This window comes from Terrapene carolina, unplaced genomic scaffold, assembly GCF_002925995.2.
Source record: "Terrapene carolina triunguis isolate 2854851 unplaced genomic scaffold, T_m_triunguis-2.0 Scaffold67, whole genome shotgun sequence".
NCBI lineage: Eukaryota > Metazoa > Chordata > Testudines > Emydidae > Terrapene > Terrapene triunguis.
The window spans coordinates 19,509,765-19,530,662 of NW_020664418.1; the positions used below are offsets into that span (position 1 = coordinate 19,509,765).

The 20,898-nt window shown below is 38.1% G+C and overlaps 1 protein-coding gene across 1 annotated transcript in view; it reads left to right on the forward strand.

Annotated features, from left to right (window-relative positions):
• Positions 1 to 20,898, forward strand: part of VPS13C (vacuolar protein sorting 13 homolog C) — a 202,531-nt gene that overhangs the window by 9,729 nt on the left and 171,904 nt on the right. Inside the window, 5 exon segments of the mRNA XM_029910705.1 lie at positions 2,071 to 2,172; positions 13,074 to 13,183; positions 14,076 to 14,135; positions 16,675 to 16,734; positions 17,407 to 17,487. Coding sequence (XP_029766565.1) covers positions 2,071 to 2,172; positions 13,074 to 13,183; positions 14,076 to 14,135; positions 16,675 to 16,734; positions 17,407 to 17,487 — 413 coding nt within the window.

The following is a 20,898-nucleotide window of genomic DNA, read 5'->3' on the forward strand; positions in this document are numbered from 1 at the left end:
GCTGCCTTGTCCCTACATTTGTTTCCCTATCCTTTGTCAACTTGTGAACCAAAAACCCTCTTAAACTTGCTTATCCTATCTTCTATAGGTTTTTTTCCAGAATGGACTAGATTAACAGGCTGTAGACTTAGGCTACATCTACACTAGAAGCACAAGAGTGGTGCAGCTACACCGCTGTAGCGCTTCTAGTGAAGATGCTCTAATCTGATGGGAGAGAGCTCTTCCATCGGCTTAATTATTCCATCTTCCACAAGAGGTAGTAGCTATGTCAGTGGGAGAAGCTCTGTGTACACTGGTGCTTAGATCAATATAATTTACATTGCTCAGAGGCGTGGATTATTCATACCTCTGAGCGACATAAGTTATACTGAAGTAAGTTATAATGTAGACAAGGACTATGAATTTATCCTTTTACAGGAAACCTGGTCTAACTTCTAACCATTGAAAATGGTAAGCTTCTTGATCTTGCATTTTTTCTCTGAGGATGTGGTTAATTTCCATGATCCTTAGCTACATTAGTGGTCTTATGAAACTTAAAGTTTCTGATCTTGACAGGAAAATCAGTAAATTCCTAGATCCTTAAATGCTGGTTTAATAGAACTTATAACCTTCACTGTCTAATTTTTTACCAACTGCACTTCAATGGAAGAGTTTTAATTCTCTTAAATCATAACTGTCTCATTGATTTCATAAACCTACCAGGTGCAACTTGTAAGATCAGTAAGTTTGTCAGTTCCATTATCCTTACATTTCTCATAGAACTTTAGAAGCTCCATGATTTAGTGGGTTTGGTGCATGAAGAACTCAATAGAAATAGCTGCATTTGATGGCACGTGGATCTTGTATCTTAGAGATTCATATGAGTTGCCAATTCTGCAGGCTTCTGAGTGGAACTTAAGTCAGAGTATCGAGAAGGACTTGTGGACCTTGTGAAGTCCACCAGCTATGTTGCATAGTGTAAGACCTGTGAGCCATTGAAAGGAGGATTCACAGAGGCTGAATTTTGTTATCTTGTTTGTTGTGCTTCAAAATGCGATAAATAAGTTTGGAAAGATTAGCGTTTTATCATAAATGTTGAAAAACGTTTATTTCTCTATACACACAGAAGCCGACGAAAAAGCATGTCCAAAAGTGATAACTGAAATTTATAAGTAGGCAAAATAAGAAAAATGCTGCTTGAGAAATTCCTAGTTTGATTTAAGCATATTTACTTAGTATTGTTTGACATGTGATGTTGACAATTTGTGGTTTAACAGTTTCAATTTTTTGAATCTCAACATCTACAGTCATTAAATAATTGTCTGACCCCTTCATTGTCTGATGCCCCTTCATAATTTCCTGCAACTGGGAAAATTTAAATAGAAAAAAAGTTCAAAAGCCATAATTTTGCGCGTTTGAAAATTTATAATGATAATCTAAAAAATGCCTAAAGAAAATTGATATCCATCAAAATTATATTAAAAATATCTAATTCTGACAAGCTTCTTCATAAATCCTGAGATGAATAATTTGGTTCTGATGGTAATTCTTCTCTTTTCAGAAGATTTTGCAAAACAGATAAATCTGGTCATGAAGGATTTCAGCTATTATAACACTTGTGCAACATATTTATTTAAAAGGTCCACACCTATAGACAGGTCAAAATGAGTCTGAAGGCCCACCCTTGTAAGAGTCCTTGAGGGAATCTATAATGTGGCCATCTTACTTTGACAGCTAGCTCAAGTAACACCTGTGAAATTTATAAGCTCCCTGTATTACAGCTTGTCTACACACACATCTAGTCCTGTTTCAAAGAGGATGAGGTCAAAGTGTGTTAACAGTTAGTCCATGGCAAGCTAGTGTAGGGTAGATTCATGCCCCAGCTTGCCGTGACCTAAATGTTTGTGTAGACAAGCCTTTGGGTATCTTGTAAGCTTCGTATTAGTGAGTATTAGATACAAAATATTTATTATGATTTAATTAATTTGTATTAATATTAATTATATGAGTTTATATTAGTATGCTTTTATTTAATTTGTGTAGTTGTATGTTGAATTAAACATGAAATCTCTCCTAATTTTTGTCTTCTAGGCATTAAATACGATGTGGAGAAGGAAGAAAAATACTTGCAGGATAATAAGCAAAAAGAGCTATCAAGAATTGAGGAAGCTCTGCAAAAATCAGCAGAGAAAGGTACTGTATGTGTACAAAATTAATTAAAAGTTTTGGGGACTTAGACAATACTGTAGAAGTAAGAGAAACCTTATTCTATGACTGACTTCACAAGTGGTACAGCTCAACATTTTAATTAACTGATGTAATTTTCATGCTTTTAAAAATAATAATTTCTGTAAAATTTAGAGATGTAATCCTGTGTGTTTACTCTCCAGTTACTTATTTTGTAACTTCCATTAGAAATGTGAAGTTGAGTATCTGATATACAATGTATGCCTTACCTCAAACAATAGCAAAAATGTAGATCTTGATGCAGCTATAGAATGACAGCCTTTTTGTTATCAAATATGTTTTAGCTGTGGATGTTGGTATATGAACATATGTTTTGGAAATTCTTGCAAGCTGAGTTTTGTTAAGGGTAAGGAAATATTGAGCCCACAGGAAACTGGTAACTTTGTGAAAAATGCTGTAATTTTGGTGAAATAATAAGTAAACTTATATTTGCAGTTTTTAATGTTAAACATCCGATGTTTAGTTTGGTTTTGATTTGTGCTGTCACATCTGAATATTCTAGTCAGTGTTAGAATAATGGTTAATAAATAAGAGGACCATTAAACAATTGCAAGACACAGGAAAATGATGAAGTAAAATATAATGTCACCACTTAATTTTTGGCCCAGGTCAGTAGGGGCTGTTTTATGGATAACTGTTTGGCTTCATGGATGGATGTTCAAATTGCGAAAATCACTAGTGTAATTGGTACCTGTTCCTCCCAGTCCTGATAAAGGTCCAGGATTTAATTTAAATAGAAATGGGACTATCATCTTACCCTCTACCCTAGGTGGCCCATCTGAGTCAGGGGTGAGACTCATTGGCTGGGTAGCGTGAGGACTCTTGGACTATTGTTGCTTATATTGTGCCCGTTAAGATAAATAGGTGACTGCAATTTACAGGGGTGCAGATCATTTAACTTTCATGACAACTCTAAAGTCAGTGAAAATTAAATAACACTTAAAAACATCTTTAGAAATAACTTTGGAGTACAGTCTCTTTGAAAATTCAACACACAATTTTCACGCTTTATTCTCTTGTTCCTGTTTTTTGTGCTACTTTGAAATGCAAGCTAATGCTTTCCTTAAACTGCACATGTTTGGCTTCCATTTACAGTGAAGAGAAAAGCCCTTATTCATTGCACATGTTCTTCTAATATTCCAGGAACTGTAGAATTCATGGTGAATTCATGTAATACTGATTGACAATCTTATCACTTATGTCCATTTGGCCCAAAGAATCATATGCATAAATAAAAATGATCAGAGTTACAGACTTGACTACTACATAAATTACAACTGCTGCTCATAAGATCAGCAGAACTATGGTAGAATGGGGCAATAGTGTCAGAAAAATTAACAATTGCCTATTTTCTATGTTATGTACTTAATTCATCTTATAACACTGTTAATGTGCAGCTTTCTGAGGGAAGGCATCACACTGTTTTATTACTACAGAACCAGCTGATGCTGTCTTGGTAACTGGATATAATTAGGGTTTGTTTATGCATTTGGAACAGGAATATTGTTTAAGAAATTATGAAAGATGGGGCTTTCATAATGGCTATGACCATCAGTAAATCATTTGTATTAGAAGGGTTTGATTGGACTACTGAAAGAAATGTGAAGTATTACATATTTAATTAGTAGCTTGATTGTTTCATGAAAAGACACTAGCTCTGAGATTCTATGTTATGTCGAGGTGCAGCCCTGAATTTGCAGTCCGGGGGAAGGGAAAGCCAATGAGGTTTTAAGATGCCTTTGTGCCATCCTGATCCTGGACTGTCCTGGGAGTTGGAGAGGCTCCTGTTGTATCTTAGGCAGCACTGGGGACCTGTCTAAATTATTGTATATCCTATGGAGCCCTATGGGTGATGCTGGTGCCCGGAATCTCTCCAGTGCTGTGGCCTTGCTTCTGGCATGCTCCTTCTGCCCCTGGCGCAACCCCTCTTCTGGAGCTTGCCAGTGGCTGATTGAGCAGAAGTATTCCAGCTGTCTTGCTGAATGAATCTCCTTGACTGCAGCTAGGGTACAAGGCTTTTAGGGCTCATTTATGCCACTCTGGGACCTTTTACACAGCGTAAAGGGCCAGAGTAGAGGAGTGAATCTCATCCCATAGATGTCGTTCCTTCAGTGCTATACAGTGTACCACAGATCCAGTGAATATGTATTTAAGAGCCCATGGGAGTATGTCAAGGAGAGAAGTGACTGTTCTTTGGGGTGTACGTGGACTCCTGGCTCTCAACATGCTTTTCATCAAGATGCTTTTCTATTTGCTAGTGTACATAGTGCATGGCAAAAATAATTTTAAGCGAGAAGCCTATTACTCCCTAGTTACACATTAAGAGAAGCTCTTCTTTGCCTTAAAAAAAAAAAAACTGGTGATTTTTAGAAGTAGTACTTAAACTCATACCCAGTTTCCATGTAGTTATATAGCTAGAGAACTCTTGCCCAGTTACAACAGTCAACTGTTATATGCCACTTGTGGGGAATGCCAGAACCCTCTGGGGTACAGTTCACATGGACATCAGTTTACATGAGCGTATCTATTGGACAAGCTTTACAGGCTGGCTGTTTAAGCCTGACACTTTTGGTTTGAAACTGGAGCTTTCCTTCTCCAAGGTGAGCTGCCTGCCAAGGCTGATGAATCTCAGCCGCCCTGTGAAGACTTACTTTAAGCTGGTCTTTATTTGCCTTGACATCCTCGTTATAGGGCCTAGGTGGCATTTGACAGAGGCAGCCAAGCCACCAGCTATCTCACCATTCCCTGCTGAGAGGTGTTGCCAGTTGGTCTGCAACTGCTTCTTAAATATTTGCAGCTGTCCTGCATATGTGCAGGATGTTCCCCTATCAGCCACAGAAGGGCACACTTGATGGGAGTTGGTTGCTCCATTCCAGAAGTTACATAGCTAGAAAAGTGATACGCAGTGTTTTTTGGTGATGGGGGGAGAGGAGGAAGGAGACAGACCACCTTTGTATATAGGTGTGTTGGGTATTAGATAAAGAATTAAAGAAAATGAGACTTGTATATCATGGGCAATACAAAAAACTGCCACAACCTCTACCCATTGTGTTACCAGCGTTAGCTTAAAACTACTTGCATATGTGTTAAAAAACCAAAATTTAAACAAGTAATTTACATGCATAAAAAAGCAAGTTTTTCAAATAAATCATTTCGCAATGTCTACATTTATCTTCTAATATCAGGAAAGGATTATCCTTGTATTTACATGGTATGTAAATCTGCTTTGACGTTTAAAGATTTCGTTTGCTCTGAAATTTGAAAGTAGATTTTCTTTAAAAATTGTGTTTTTGGTTATTGCTGACATGTGGATCAAGGCACTCATTCAGGAGACACCATATATGGCTTGGAGAGCATTGTTTGCAAGGATAACAAGCCTGGTGGGTATGCATGGTTCATTACCTTCTTCCTTTTTAAAAAAAAAAAAAAAAAAAAAAAAGGAAGCTTAATGTATCATTGACAGTATCAGAACTCACATACTTGATTGGCAAGCAGTGAAATTTAGGAGGTTTTGGAAACAAGATATTAAGTAACATGTCATTGAGAGAAGGTTGAAAATAACGTACTATGTTACTTGAATGTTATGAGAGTCCTGCTTTCAAAAGAAAGATAAATAGAAAACAGTGAAGTCTGGTTCTACTCTCAAGTGTCTCTAAAAACAATATTGTTGATTTTCTCAAGGAACGTTCAAAGACACAGATGGCAGTTGGGCACCCAAATCCCATTGACTTAAAGTGGGAATATCTCGCCTGCTATTGGTGCCTTTGAAAACGTCCCCATCAATTATCATTATACTGTATTCTAACCATGTTAGTTAAGGTCTGTCTGAACTGCTATTTCAAGGCCAAGCTGTACTACTGCCTTAATAGTGCAGCCAGTCTTCTTTCATGAGGTGGCCATTAATCGGCCAAGTCCTTAGCTGTTGCAAATGGGCATAGTCCCATCAAAGCCAATGAAACTAAGTGGATTTGCACCAGTTGAGGGTCTGGCCCCATGTTTCTTGTAATGCGAGATGACGTGATCATGTTTTGTGTCCTCATATAACCATGGTATTTAGCTGAAAGGTGCTAGAGTCATATGATGTTTGATTAATTCAAGGAAGTTGCCATATATTAGGATAACATTCTTAGAGTTAGTTTTCTGTTTTTAATGCAATCCATTCGCCTCTCTCCCACTGCTACCCCAAATAAGTCAGTTTTTGTCTACTTAACCTTGAGGCTGTTGAGATTGGGATTGCTGGGTGACAGTGCTACACTGCTATTTACCTATTATGTTCTTTACAAAAAAGCAAGCACTTAAGACTAAGGAAATTTATTAATAAGGATTTAGTAAATATTCAACTACCCATATAAGAATCGCCATACTGCATCATACCAGTGATTCCTCTTAGCCACAGTCAGGCAGGAGACTGGACAGTAATAGATGACTTTGAGGATGGTGCAGAGAAGCCTGCATTAGACACTAGTGAAATAGCTTTTGCACTAGGGGAATTTGTTGGTAATCTCCTCCAGCAGTTGATGGTTCATTTAAGCCCTAAATCTTTAGGGCATTAATCTCTGTTTAAAAAAAAACCAAACATCCGATCTAACTGTGGATGTTCACATGATCTGTATGTATCTAATATCACTTAATATACTACTACGTTATCGGATGATAACATGTGACTATGGATTCCACAGGTGAATCTGGTTTTGTGTTTAAAAAGAATTTGTATCTTGATAAGTTTTAAATGCATTTTGAAATTTCATTGCATGACCCTTTGCTCTTACATTATGAGAAGGGGCCAAGTACAAGCAGATGTGTGACCTCTTTTGTACCATTAATTAATTTGTACACCTAATATATCTTCTTTTTATTGCTGTATCTCTTGAAACTAAACAGTCCTTTTACAGAAATCTTTCTGTGCTTCTAACCATGATTTCAAGAAATATATCTCTTTCTGCACTTAGAGATATGGTGATCAGATCAGAACATACCATAGTATTTAAGGTGTAGGTATGCCATTAGTCTTTATATAACGACTTTTTAACATTTTCTATCCTATATTTTTTATGTAGCCTAGCAATTGTATTTGCCCCCCCCCTTTTTTTTAACCACCACTGTGTGTTAAACAGATAGGAGAGATTTTAATTGAGCAGTCCCCAGTGATGTCCAAACTCTTTTCCCTGTACGTGGCTAAAGTTGATGTAGAACCAAGCAACATGTAAGAATATTTGAAGTTAATCCTTGTAGCAAGCATTATCTAACATTAGTCAACAATGGATTTTTCTGTCAATAAACAGCAACTTTGTTAAAGCTGACTGAATTTCCTTAATCTATTGTAGCCTTGATTAACTTAGATAATTTTTTAATTACAAAATTGGTAACCACACTGTTCATCCTCTTTCCTGGATCATGAATAAATATATCAAACACTAATACAAGTACAAAAACATTTGTTTTAATGTGGTTAGTTGAAATTGTCCATTATTACAGTTCTCAGACTGAGTGGCTACTTAGATCACCCTTAGCACTGTGCACTTGATATATTTTTCCTGAAAAAGAAGCAGGTAGCATAACCCTACTATTATTACCTCCAGCTTTATATAGTTGTGTATCTGGGGTTATGTTGAGAGAACGTATCAGTCATTTAAAGGTAAAAGAATTACAAGAATATTTTAACTATCTCCAAAATGATAATTTATTAACTCAGGAAACTCAGAATTAAGGTTAATGTTAAAAGCAAACAGATCCAGAATTCTAGCAGGCAGCCTTAATTCTGCTGTTTTGATGTCATAGGGCTGATGGAGGGGGAAATGAAAGACTAATTTTTGAAAAACTATTTTAATCTAATCTGGGAGCACAAACAAAGCTACTAAGGAAAGAATATTATTTATTTTGGCTCAGTTCCTTCATTACTTGACCTGGAAAATGGACCAGTGCACTTTTTATATTTAAATTAAGGGGGCCAAAATGGCAAGGAACAAGATACTGGAATTTGCTTTCAGTTGTGAAAATTAGCCAGAGGCTAAAAATGAAAAATTTAAGTTTTCTTCCTGGAGCATATGTCTAGTTTTCAAAAAGTATTAATTTCCTCTCACGTTTTACTATTTTAACACTTGAAAACTGCTTTTTACAAGTCAATGTCAAATTCCACCAAATATCTGTGTGGTGTAATTTTTTTTTAATTTTTTTTTGGTAAGCAGGTAAAACAGTGAAACTGCAAAAATTTCAGAAAGGAACCTCTTTGAAGTTTTTTTTATATCAAAAATATGTCAGGTCAGTTTTCAGGATACATTCTAGTTGTCAATGGGAGGATTTTTGGCAGTGGCTGAGTTTAAAGCAGGGGTGGGCAAAGTATGGCCTGCGGGCCGGATTCGGCCCACCAGCCATTTTAATCCGACCCTCGAGCTCCTGCGGAGCGGGGTCTGCTACTCAAACAGTTAGGTTTTGCAATGAATGTCTATATCCTTAGTGTATGTTTAAGGTTGCAGCCAACTTCCCCTATAGCATCCTATGATGCAATCTTAACTATGGAGAGGATGCAACCTCTCCATGATGGAGAGAAGTTAAACAATGTAACTAAGAAATACATTTTTCAAGAGATGACACTTTCCAGGAGGAAATGCAGTATATTAGTTAAGTCCTGGTGGTAGAATTAAAATTCACTTACTTACTAATTCATTAGCCTAAACAAGAGGCTAATGTAAGTCTTTCAAGGCACAAAACCGTGACACCACAAATTATTACAGAGCTCAAACAAATTCCTGGAAAGTCGTCATTTACTGTCCTGCACAGTGAAGTAATGTAATTCAATGACTTCAATTTCAGAAATATGAGATGGAAGATGAGTTTCAGTAAATTTAAGTAGATTTATTTAGCAGCCATTATTGTGCATTGAAATAGCATGTTTAAACTTGAATCTCAAAGGATTAATATGTATACATGGTACACTGGGTGTATATTTAGCCTTACCATTCTTAAAATGATGATACAAAAAGCATGGAAAAATTATTTTTGTGTTCTTCATTTGATCAGTGTAAGAAGAGCAGGGATAAATGCACAACGGGCATACAATGAATAGCTCTCACTGAAACCATTTTAACCTGTGTTTTGTGACCCCACGAGGCAGGAGTGGACTTGATGACCCATCCATGTGTAAATGTCTGTTATTCTCCACTCAGTGCATTTAAGTAACTGCTTGAAGTATTGTATTGGTTCAGCTTTTTGTGTCTTTGTCGATTGGACCAAAAAATAACTGTCAGAGGCCATTTAAAGGATGACAGTTTTGGATGCTAACAGGTACACCTTTCACATGTGGAATTCTACTACCCTTTTTCAGAACAAAAACATTGTTTCTCTACTTGTGAATTTTGTTTTGTCTCATCACACGTTTAATGGCTCCTACAATATCTTAAATTAATTACATATGGTCATAGTGAATCCTGATGTATATGTTATATGTGGACATGCATATGTTTTTAAGCATTAAACTTCCCTCTCTCCCCGCGAGTATAACATCCAAAAAGCTTGAAAACTGATACTAAGGAACAAAGATAAAGAAAATTCAAACGTTCATTGCCTTGATTACAACTGACATTACCATGTTCAACATATACCTCATGATTTTTAGTGTATAGGTTTGGGGCTGATGTGACATAACAGAGAAGAGAAAGATTAGTTTAGTAAAGTTAAAATCTGATAGTGTAAAAGAGAAGCATAAAAATCCTGCTTGAATAATTCATATAAGAACCATTTTTATGTGGACTTGTGTGCCTATGTATAGAACTGAAAGATGAGAGAGAATTGGAAACAGATGATAAAACATACAGAATAGCATGTCGCTTCACTGAGTGAATTTGAAATATTTTAAAGGTTTTGAAGAAAGGCAACTGTTTAAGATGAGTCATTTTTCTTTTTAGAAAGCCAGTTACCTACTTTTCCTCATTTTCCTTCTTACTTTACTTGCTTTGTAATTTTACTAACTTGAATTTTATCCTTTTCTCACAAAATTGCCTGCATTGAGAAGGACGTAAGCGTAAAAAGCATAAAAAGCATTTTAAGAAACCCTTTAAAAGTCATGATCACTCAAAAGGTGGGTACAATGTAGCCTTCTACATTGCATATTTTATTTGCTATTTGGTTTTTAATAGCAAATGGGAAAAACACAGACTTCCAGGGCCAAATTCTTCTCCTCCATTGTACAGCTTGAGTAATGCTATTGATTTCAGTGTAGTGAAAATTTAGATTAACAGGCTTTATTGCAGAATTTGGCCTATCCTCTGCACATAAAACTTCTGTAAAATTCAAGCTTACTGTTGGAAAAAGAAGGCACAAGATTTTAAAACAAGGATTTTTTTTTTTCTTTGTGTGTGTCACACTATTTCATAACGTGAAAATAGTTGTGGTCATATATCAAGAGGCTTCTGATGCCCACATGACATTGATGGCACAACAGGAAAGCATTGTTTTTCTCAACTCCACTTTTGTTAGCATTTGTTATAAATAAATAATATGCTAAACTCCAAATAGAGTTATTGTAGGCAGATAAGCTATTACAAAGCATATAGAGAATAGAATTCACATCCTCTGATGTTAAAGGTAATGTCAGTGCTGAGGTTCTCTCTTTTTCTTTGTTATTGATTGATTGTACACAAAGCAATACATATGAAGATTTTCAAAGGCACGAAAGGCAGATAGTTTCCCATCCCTTACTGAAAGTCAGTGGGAGTTTGGGAGCCTGTTTCAGATGGATTAATTAGAGAGGACGGAGGGGGGAGGGAAATGGAAGGTACATTCTTGGGTATTCGGGGATTATTTTTCATACCTGGGAGGATCTAGGTGGAAATGTGCAATATATAAACAAGAGGTGGAAAATGAATGATGAGTAGGTGGTCTTGTCATACAATTTTTGCTTGCACACATTTCTGCTCAAAGTTGCTGATGATTGGTTTGTTTATTTGTGATTACTTGCTTTCCATTGAGTGAGCAGTATCATCATTCACCTTCAGTAACAAGACACGTGCACTTTTCCATTTTTGAACAAAATACTCCTTAACTTTGATGTGTGAGGCTTTTTTGAGATGCAGATATCTTCACTTTTCTCTTGAAGTGAGCTATACAGTGCATGTATACTTGGCGTCATATAGCTGATGTTTGTAGGTGTACAATTCATAATAACTATATATTCTATATTTAAGGACAAATGTATACATAAAATAGTTAAGTCTTCAAGATTAAGCATTCAAAAATCAGGTGGGGCTATATGTGCAACCTTAAGTGTAGCCTTAACCCTGTCACTTGTACATAGCTTGGAAGAATTCGATTTAAAAAAAAATATTTTCTACAGATAATATCCATGTTTCTTTTTAAGCATTTTCCCCATTTTTTGTCTGTTTACATTTTCACAGTTGTGGGAAATTATAGGGGGAGTCAGACGGTGGGGCGGGGGGCACACAATTATTATTTAATGGCAGTAGATGTTTTGATTCTGAAAGTTGAAGCTTTATAACTGTTAAAACACAAATTGTCAACATCACATGTCAAAATACACAAAGTAAATATCCTTAAATCAAAATTTAATAAGTTCCTAAGCAGCCTTTTTCTGACTTAGCCTATCTGTACATTTCACTTTATTATTGATGAAAATATTTTTTGTCTCTTTGGGTACAGTGAAATCGACACTTGCAGATAAAAATCTAATCCTTCCAAGCCTACATGTATATAGTATATGCACATTCATGTATACAACTGCTGATAGCCATGCATAGCATTTTCTTTTACAGTGTAAGAGCCTGTGTCCCAGTCAGTGAAATTCCAATTACTTATAAGGTGTATATGTAATGAGCAAGGCTTCAAGAAGCCATACCTCATTGAATTCATAATTGAGGGAGAGAAACACATTGACTGTGTAGCTGAGTCAGCCCTGTACACATGCACTGCAGCCTTGTTTACCTAAATCACCACTTGTAAATGGCTTTAAAAGTCTTACTTGGAAGATAGCACACTCATGTGCCAATCAAACCCTATAACTTGATCAAATCAAAACCATTTTTCACCAGTACCCTCTCAAAACTACTTTCCCTCACTGAGGAGTATCACCTGCCAAATTGCACCTTTCTACTCTTATCTATACCAGTGCTGTCACTGTTAGGCCATTTCTAAAGTGTTGTTTCATTATGGATAAAGCTTGTTTTTTCAATTTCTTATTCAAAACTGGGTTTGTTCAAACTAGAAAAAAATGGCCTTTTGACAGAGATTGGGTTTGAAAAACTTCAACCTGAAAGATGAAAGTTGATTGGTTAGAAGCATATGGCTTTAAGTGGAAATATAACTGTAGTGCAGATCGTGTGTTGCTAGTTCTCTTTTGTTACACTTCATGAAATAAAAACATACATTCTGAACATCAGTATAGGCAGAATTCTTATGATCCACAGAACACATTTTTTTATATAAAAAGATTAACAGAATGTTATGGTTGGGCAAAGGATCAGGGAAATTGTCCACTCGAGAGGGATAAACCAAAGCTGCTGCTTTTGCCTCTTCAAGGTCTGCTGCAGTTCTTAGTATAGTGTATAGTTTGTCAACTAACATAACTGTCTGTCTCCATTCACACCATATTTAATATCTGTAATTCAAACAAGTTTTTAATTGTTCCATTCTTTTGCAATTTCTCCCTTTAGCTTTAATATTTTTAATTTGTTTTCTAAGCACAAAAGGGCTCTAAACAATTTAGACTAAAGCTTAAATGGCAATACTTAATGTGAATAAGTGTGTGAAGTTGTTGAAATGTGGTAAACGAAACTTTGTGTGTCTTGTTGGGCAAAATGTAATGAATGCTGATTTTTTTTTTTTAACTTTTTTTTTAGATAAGCCAAAGGCAGAGAAAAAAGATACATTCTTGGAAAAGCTGGCAACTCAAGTTATAAAAAATGTACAAGTCAAAATCACAGGCATTCATGTTAAATATGAGGATGATGTAAGTGTCCTAAACTTTTTTTTTTTTTTTTTTGCTTAAACCAAATTTCAACTGAGATATCTCTCATTGTGACAATAGGCTATTTTCTATCTGCACTGTGTACTCAGTAGATCTGAAGTAAATCAAACCTCTTGAAAAAGTTTTCATGTGTTTAATACAAGCAAAACAAACAAACAAAAAAGCCCTCCAGGATGACTGAAAACTTAATAACCTGTGATATATAGCTGGACTTGGCCCTCCAATTTGGACAGACAGCTGCTTTTCAGGTCTTTGTATATGCAATTGAAGCTGCTGATTGTTCAGTGTATTATGGGAGGAACAGAATAGTAGGCATCCCCCCGGAGCACTGCTTTACCGCATTATATCCAAATTCGTGTTATATCGGGGTAGAGGTGTATTGAGGCTTAGAAAAATGTCCTCTTATCTCAAAATAGCCTCACTTCAAGACCTATTTGAAGGTGAGAAGCCTTTAAAAAGCAGAATGATGTAACCAAGACAGCTGTTGGTTGGAGAGTGTCGCCATGTGGTTTGTATGGAAAAGGGAGGATGTAGATATGGGGCGTAGGGTAGAGGATAACAGGTTGGCTTTCACCAACTAAAAGAGAGAGTTTGTACTCAATATTAGATGCAAGAAGAGGCTAAAGCTAATACCTCTAAACTGAATGAAGGGACAGATTAATGGAAGCTTTCTTAGAAGTTCCTGCATGGTATCATGCAGATTTATCATGGGCATAGCTAGTTACAGTGAAGTGTACGTTACATTGAAGATTTAAATCCCAAGGCTACAAAATGGAGTCACTGTTTTAAGATGTCTAATGAGCTGATAGGTGTTTGTTTGCTGCATAAAATAATACAGTATTAAAATTTCCTTTTTATCCTTTTCTGTTTGTAGATCACCGATCCCCTTCGGCCACTTTCTTTGGGAGTGACATTGGGTGAACTTAGTTTACTGGTAATGTTTGTTCTAATTTATGACGAAGAACATGGTTACAGGATTTAGAACATAATACAGACTTGCTGAACAGATTCGTAAACCGAATACTTGGATCTGTTGACTTAAAGCTGTGCATGTAGTTGAAAGTAAAAACAAACAAACAATCACTGTCTATACAAATATTATTCATGTTTTTGTGGTTAAACATGGGCTGAGAGCCTGTAGGGGAAGGACTGTCTGTGGCCTAGTTTATGTCACTTGACCTCATGCTTCAGGTCATCTGTGTAACTGGATAGAAGGAAGAGTTTTAATGCTGATTTTTGCATTAATCTGTCCTGGGTAAAATAGGAGAAACAATTCCATGTTGCAGTACTACTCTGAACAATTTTTTTCTAGGTCAGCTACTAGGTACAAGGACTTCGTAGAAAATACAAGTGCAGTCAGTGCTAGTTAACTAGAAAACATCTACAGGAGAAGAGAAAAAATCGTATATGGATATTTTTGCTAAATACTTTTGTGCACTCTCTGATGTTCAGTAACACTTGAAAAATGCAAAAACAAATGTAACTTTCTTTGTATCACTGATCTGTTGGAGAGGCTTAACGTTTTGGTATTAAATGAAAAATCTAGAACAGTATTCTGTGAGTTCTGTAGAGATGGAAGCTGGGATTGTGAAAAGCACTTGGCATTGGCTGCAGTGTGAGCAAAGTTAGCTCAGCACTGAGGGCTTTTGAAATCCCCAGCCTTAATCTTCGTATTCATGTTACTTACACATAGGTCCCAAATCCTAGTTCAATATCCTTTTTTTAAAAAAAGGATATAATCAGCAATGTTGATTCTGGAGTGTACAGTGTGTTATTCCTTATGTATGTGAAACTTGAAATTCTTGTTTGAGGTGGCCTCTACGTACTCCCATTTGTGGGAAACACCTTGTCTTCTGCTGCCACTGAGTTTATGGGAAGAGTTGCTCCTTGGGACCCCATGACTGGTGCCAAAGTACATTCACTTTTCTTAGATGAAATTACTGAAGTGTCGTGTGGCTTGAACCACTCCAGCCTTTGCCTTCTTTTTGTGTGGTTAGCTGGTGTAAGGCCTAGAGTGGCTTTCCCCCAGCGGAGGCCAGGTTGGGGCATTATTGATCCATACATTTCCTTGATTTTTATTAAAACAACGAGGAGTCCGGTGGCACCTTAAAGACTAACAGATTTATTTGGGTATAATCTTTGGTGGGTAAAAAACCCCACTTTTTCAGATGCATGGAGTGAAAATTACAGGTACAGGCATAGATATACTCATACATGAAGAGAAGGGAAGGGAGTTACCTGTGCCTGTATCTGTAATTTTCACTCCATGCATCTGAAGAAGTTGGAGTTTTTTTTACCTGCGAAAGCTTATGCCTAAATAAATCTGTTTGTCTTTAAGGTGCCACCGGACTCCTCATTGTTTTTGTGGATACAGACTAACATGGCTACCCCTCTGATACCTGATTTTATTATTGCTCTGTAATATGGATCATAAGGTTTTTTGTTTTTAAGAAAACGTTTGTTGTACATCTCCTTTAAAACAAACAGCCAAACAAACTAGATCTCTAGTCTTTGGATATGAAAATTCCATGGCCAATAAAGCCTCAGAGGATCTGAATAGGAAGGGCATCGTTCAGTGAAGCATGTCATGTTCCTAAATGATGTAGGGCCAGCATACATACTGGTTTGTTCTGTTGTGGAAACCTATTCCTAGATCACTTTTTGGTAACATAGCAATAGGGAGTGGAGGGTTCCATGCCTTTGTCAGTGAAAAAGGCCTGAGGACCCCGTTGACTATATCTGCCATCGGATTGGTTGTGTGGCCCTCTGAAACCAGAGAGATTCTGCTCCCCCGTCAGTGTCAGGCAAGTCAGGATAAGTTAGGTACTGAAGAAACCAGTGCTAGGTCATGGGCTATACCTGGCTCTGAGAGCTGGGCACTGGGTGTCAGTTTCCATCAATAAATCCTTAATTTTGTACATTTAACTCTGTTGTCTAAACTTGATGAAGTTTGTAGCTTGACACACACAAGTTTAGCCTTACATGAACACCATTCAACCCTTAAAAATGTATAACTCCTGAAATGATTTATATTTAAACATCCACAATTATATATTATAGAGAAACTAGTTTTAAACATATTGGGTTATGTAAGTCTTAAAATCCCTTTATGGTAAAAGGTATCAATATTTTTTTTTTAAAGAAAGTTATGTCTAAGACACTGTTGAGCCTTGTAAATGCGACAAGGTGTTGAAACATGAAATACATCAACATAAGTGGTCAAACTTTCAAAACCAGCCAACAAAATTTGTTTGCAAAATTTGTCCACAGGACATACATATATATATATATATATATATATATATATATAATATAGCAAGCTATTTTGGCTTTCATTGTTTAAATATATGTTAAGTGTTGTAATGTGAAGTTATCTGTTAAAAAGGATTTAAAAAAATCATTGAAATAAATGTTACATACTGAATTTAAGATGGCTTTATGGAGAATAATTTCTAATGTTTTTCAACTTCTAGACAGCCAATGAAAACTGGACACCTTCCATTTTAAATGAAGCTGCAAAAATCATATACAAGGTAATATGTCATTCATTATTTCAGTCAGTTCATTATTACTTGGGTCTGGAGTGAAAATTGGACCAAAAATATCCACTGATAAATTAACTCAATTCAGTAGTCCATGAAAGGGTGGGTGGGGGGAACATACTGGTTTAATGAACCAAAATAAGGAAATCATGGTGCTTTAACTTGTTTTTATTATATTACTTTGTAGCTCTTCATTCCCTATGCCCTTGTTTTTCAGTTGTTTTTCCTTTTTATAACTAGTGAGAAGTAGAACCATGATCACTGCTTAAAATACAAGGCATTTGTTTTCAACTGTGTGTGTAAACGGGGTCCTTATACTAAGCACAAGCAGCAATCTGTTCATGAAATGAACTCTAAGATATTGTTAACCTCATGCAGATTCCAGCTTTCTTACTCAAGGAATCAAATATTGGCCTCAAAAGGCAAATTTAACCAGACACACCTTGCATTCATTTTTTTACCCTCACAAATAGACTTCAAGTACAGAAGTAGGAAAAGAAGGCCAGATTTTTGAGCAAGACATTTAAATCAAATTTGGCAAAAAGAAATAACCCCCATTTTGATGGTATTCACATACATTGAAAGCTTATTTCATTAATACAGAAGTTGTATTGTTTATTTTTCATAAATTGCGGAATCCATTGAGTTTTCTTTACTTTGCAGCTCCTGCGTCTTGATTGCCTCAGTGCCTACTGGAATGTGGGTAGCGAGATGTATTATCATGGCTCCCGTGAACAAATATTGGTAATTTAAAAGGCTGCATACAGAAAATGGTTATATGATATAAATATTATACTACTAGGATAAACTCATCGAGGGAGATTTCAAATGCAAAAATAGAAATTAGGTGCCTAACTCCCAATTCTGATGTAAAAATCTCCTTTGTAGTGTGTATTATGCTCTGATCATTAAGGAAATTTTTAGGCAAAGCCAGTAGAACTGGGTGACTGATTTTTATTCCCCCCACTCCCTTCAATTATCTAATAAAATCATGACTGTAGGAACTGATCCTGTTAATATTTACTAGTTGTTCTGCTGGCTGTTGAGTGTTTGATCCCCACTGATTTGTGAGATCATAAACACTATCAAGTACTATGACTGTAGAATTCATAATGTTGGATCATTCATTATAGTTTCTTATCTCATATATGATGATTATTTATATTGTTCACAAATTGATTGTGGGCTACCTACTTTTTTTCTCATTTAGCAACTTAATTTGGGCTTTGTGTTGGTTTCTCCATTCATAGAGTTTTTAATTTCATTATGGTAGCACCTTAAATCTGAATCAGAGATCAGGACTCTCTTAGGGTACGTCTACACTACGGGATTAATCCGAATTTATATAATTCGAATTTGGGAAACAGATTGTATAAATTCGATTGTATGCGGCCACACTAAGCACATTAATTCGGCGGTGTGCGTCCATGTACCGGGGCTAGCGTCGATTTCTGGAGCGTTGCACTGTGGGTAGCTATCCCATAGCTATCCCATAGTTCCCGCAGTCTCCCCTGCCCATTGGAATTATGGGTTGAGATCCCAGTGCCTGATGGGACCAAAACATTGTCGCAGGTGGTTCTGGGTACAGCCTCACCCCTCCCTCCCTCCCTCCCTGCATGAAAGCAACGGACGGCAGACAACCATTTCGCGCCTTTTTTCCTGGGTGAACACTGCAGACTCCATACCACGGCAAGCATGGAGCCCGCTCAGCTCAAGACAGCAGTCATGAACATTGTAAATACTTCGCGCCTTATCGTGCAGTTTATGCTGAACAAGAACCTGGAAAACCAGGCGGAGAGGAGCAGGCAACAGCAGCGCGGCGACGACAGTGATGAGGATATAGACATGGAATTCTATCGAACCGCGGGACCCGGTGCTTTGGAGATCATGCTGTTAATGGGGCAGGTTATAGGCATGGAACGCCGATTCTGGGCCCGGGAAACAAGCACAGACTGGTGGGACCGCATAGTGTTGCAGGTGTGGGACGATTCCCAGTGGCTGCGGAACTTTCGCATGCGTAAGGGCACTTTCATGGAACTTTGTGACTTGCTTTCCCCTGCCCTGAAGCGCCAGAATACCAGGATGAGAGCAGCCCTCACAGTTGAGAAGCGAGTGGCGATAGCCCTGTGGAAGCTTGCAACGCCAGACAGCTACCGGTCAGTCGGGAATCAATTTGGAGTGGGCAAATCTACTGTGGGGGCTGCTGTGATGCAAGTAGCCAAAGCAATCACTGAGGTGCTGCTACACAAGCTAGTGACTCTGGGAGATGTGCAGGTCATAGTGGATGGCTTTGCTGCAATGGGATTCCCTAACTGTGGTGGGGCGATAGATGGAACCCATATCTCTATCTTGGCACCGGAGCACCAGGGTACCCAGTACATAAACCGCAAGGGGTACTTTTCAATGGTGCTGCAAGCACTGGTGGATCACAAGGGACGTTTCACCGACATCAACGTGGGGTGGCCGGGAAGGGTTCATGATGCTCGCGTCTTCAGGAACATACTCTGTTTAAACGGCTGCAGCAAGGGACTTACTTTCCGGACCAGAAAATAACCGTTGGGGATGTTGAAATGCCAATAGTTATCCTTGGGGACCCAGCCTACCCCTTAATGCCATGGCTCATGAAGCCATACACAGGCAGCCTGGACAGGAGTCAGGAGCTGATTAACTACAGGCTGAGCAAGTGCAGAATGGTGGTAGAATGTGCATTTGGCCGTTTAAAAGGTCGCTGGCGATCGCTACTAACTCGCTCTGACCTCAGCCAAAGAAATCTCCCCATTGTTATTTCTGCTTGCTGTGTGCTCCACAATCTCTGTGAAAGTAAGGGGGAGACCTTTATGGCAGGGTGGGAGGCTGAGGCAAATCGCCTAGCTGCTGATTACGCGCAGCCAGACACCAGGGCGATTAGAAGAACACACCAGGAAGCGCTGTGCATCAGAGAAGCTTTGAAAACCAGTTTCATGACTGGCCAGGCTACAGTGTGAAATTTCTGTTTGTTTCTCCCTTCATGAAAACCAGCCCCCTTTATTGACTCATTCATTCTCTGTAAGCAACCCACCCTCCCTCCAGCTTTCTTTCAAAGGAAATAAAGTCACTATCGTTTAAAAATCATGTATTCTTTATTAAGTGATTATAAACATAGGGAGAGAACCAAGAAGGTAATCTGGGTGAGGTTTGGGAGGAGGATATGAGGGAAGTATAAGGCCACTGCTCAAATTCAATATAATGACAGCCTTTTGGTTGGGCTGTCCACTGGGGTGGAGTGGGAGGGTGCACGGAGCCTCCCCCCCCGTGTTCTTACACATCTGGGTGAGGAGGATATGGAACATGGTGAGGGGGGAGGGAGGTTATACAGCGGCTGCAGCGGCACTCTGTCATCCTGCTGCCATTCCTGAAGCTCCACCAGACGCCGGAGCATGTCCGTTTGGTCACGCAGCAGCCCCAGCGTTGCAGCCTGCCACCTCTCATCTCGAGCGTCCCTCAAGACCTCACGTTCACTGGCATCTTTCCTAAATTTAGATACAGTGTCCTTCCACTCATTCAAATGAGCTCTTTCATTGCGTGTGGATTTCATTATTTCTGTGAACATGTCGTCTCGCGTCCTCTTTCTACGCCGCCTTATCTGAGATAGCCTTCGGGACGGAGGAGGGAGGCTTGAAAAATTTGCAGCTGCTGTAGGGAGGGTTGAAAGAAAGGAGTGAATTTTTTAAATTGATACATTTTACAGAACAATACTTATACTCTTTCATGGTGAAAAACACTATTCACATTACATAGCACATGTGATTTCAGTACAAGGTCGCATTTTCCATCTTAATATTGAGTGCCTGTGGCTTTAGTGTTAGAGATGACAGACGCAGGTCCGGGCAACAGAATTCAGCTTGCAGGCAGCCATGGTAAGCCATTGTCTTTCGGCTTCTGCGCCCTCCTTTCCCACATACCAAGCAAAGCCTGTTGACTGCTGCGGTTTTCCTGTTTAACCTTCAGCAGCAGAAAACAAACTAACCCCCCCACCATCCAATTCTCTGGGATGATCGCTGTATCCCTCCCCCCACCGCATGGCAGGTATCAGGGAAGATCCCTGCAGAAACCAAACTAACCCCACCGCTCCCTCCCTCCCGCTATGAATTCCCTGGGATGATCAATGTACCCCTC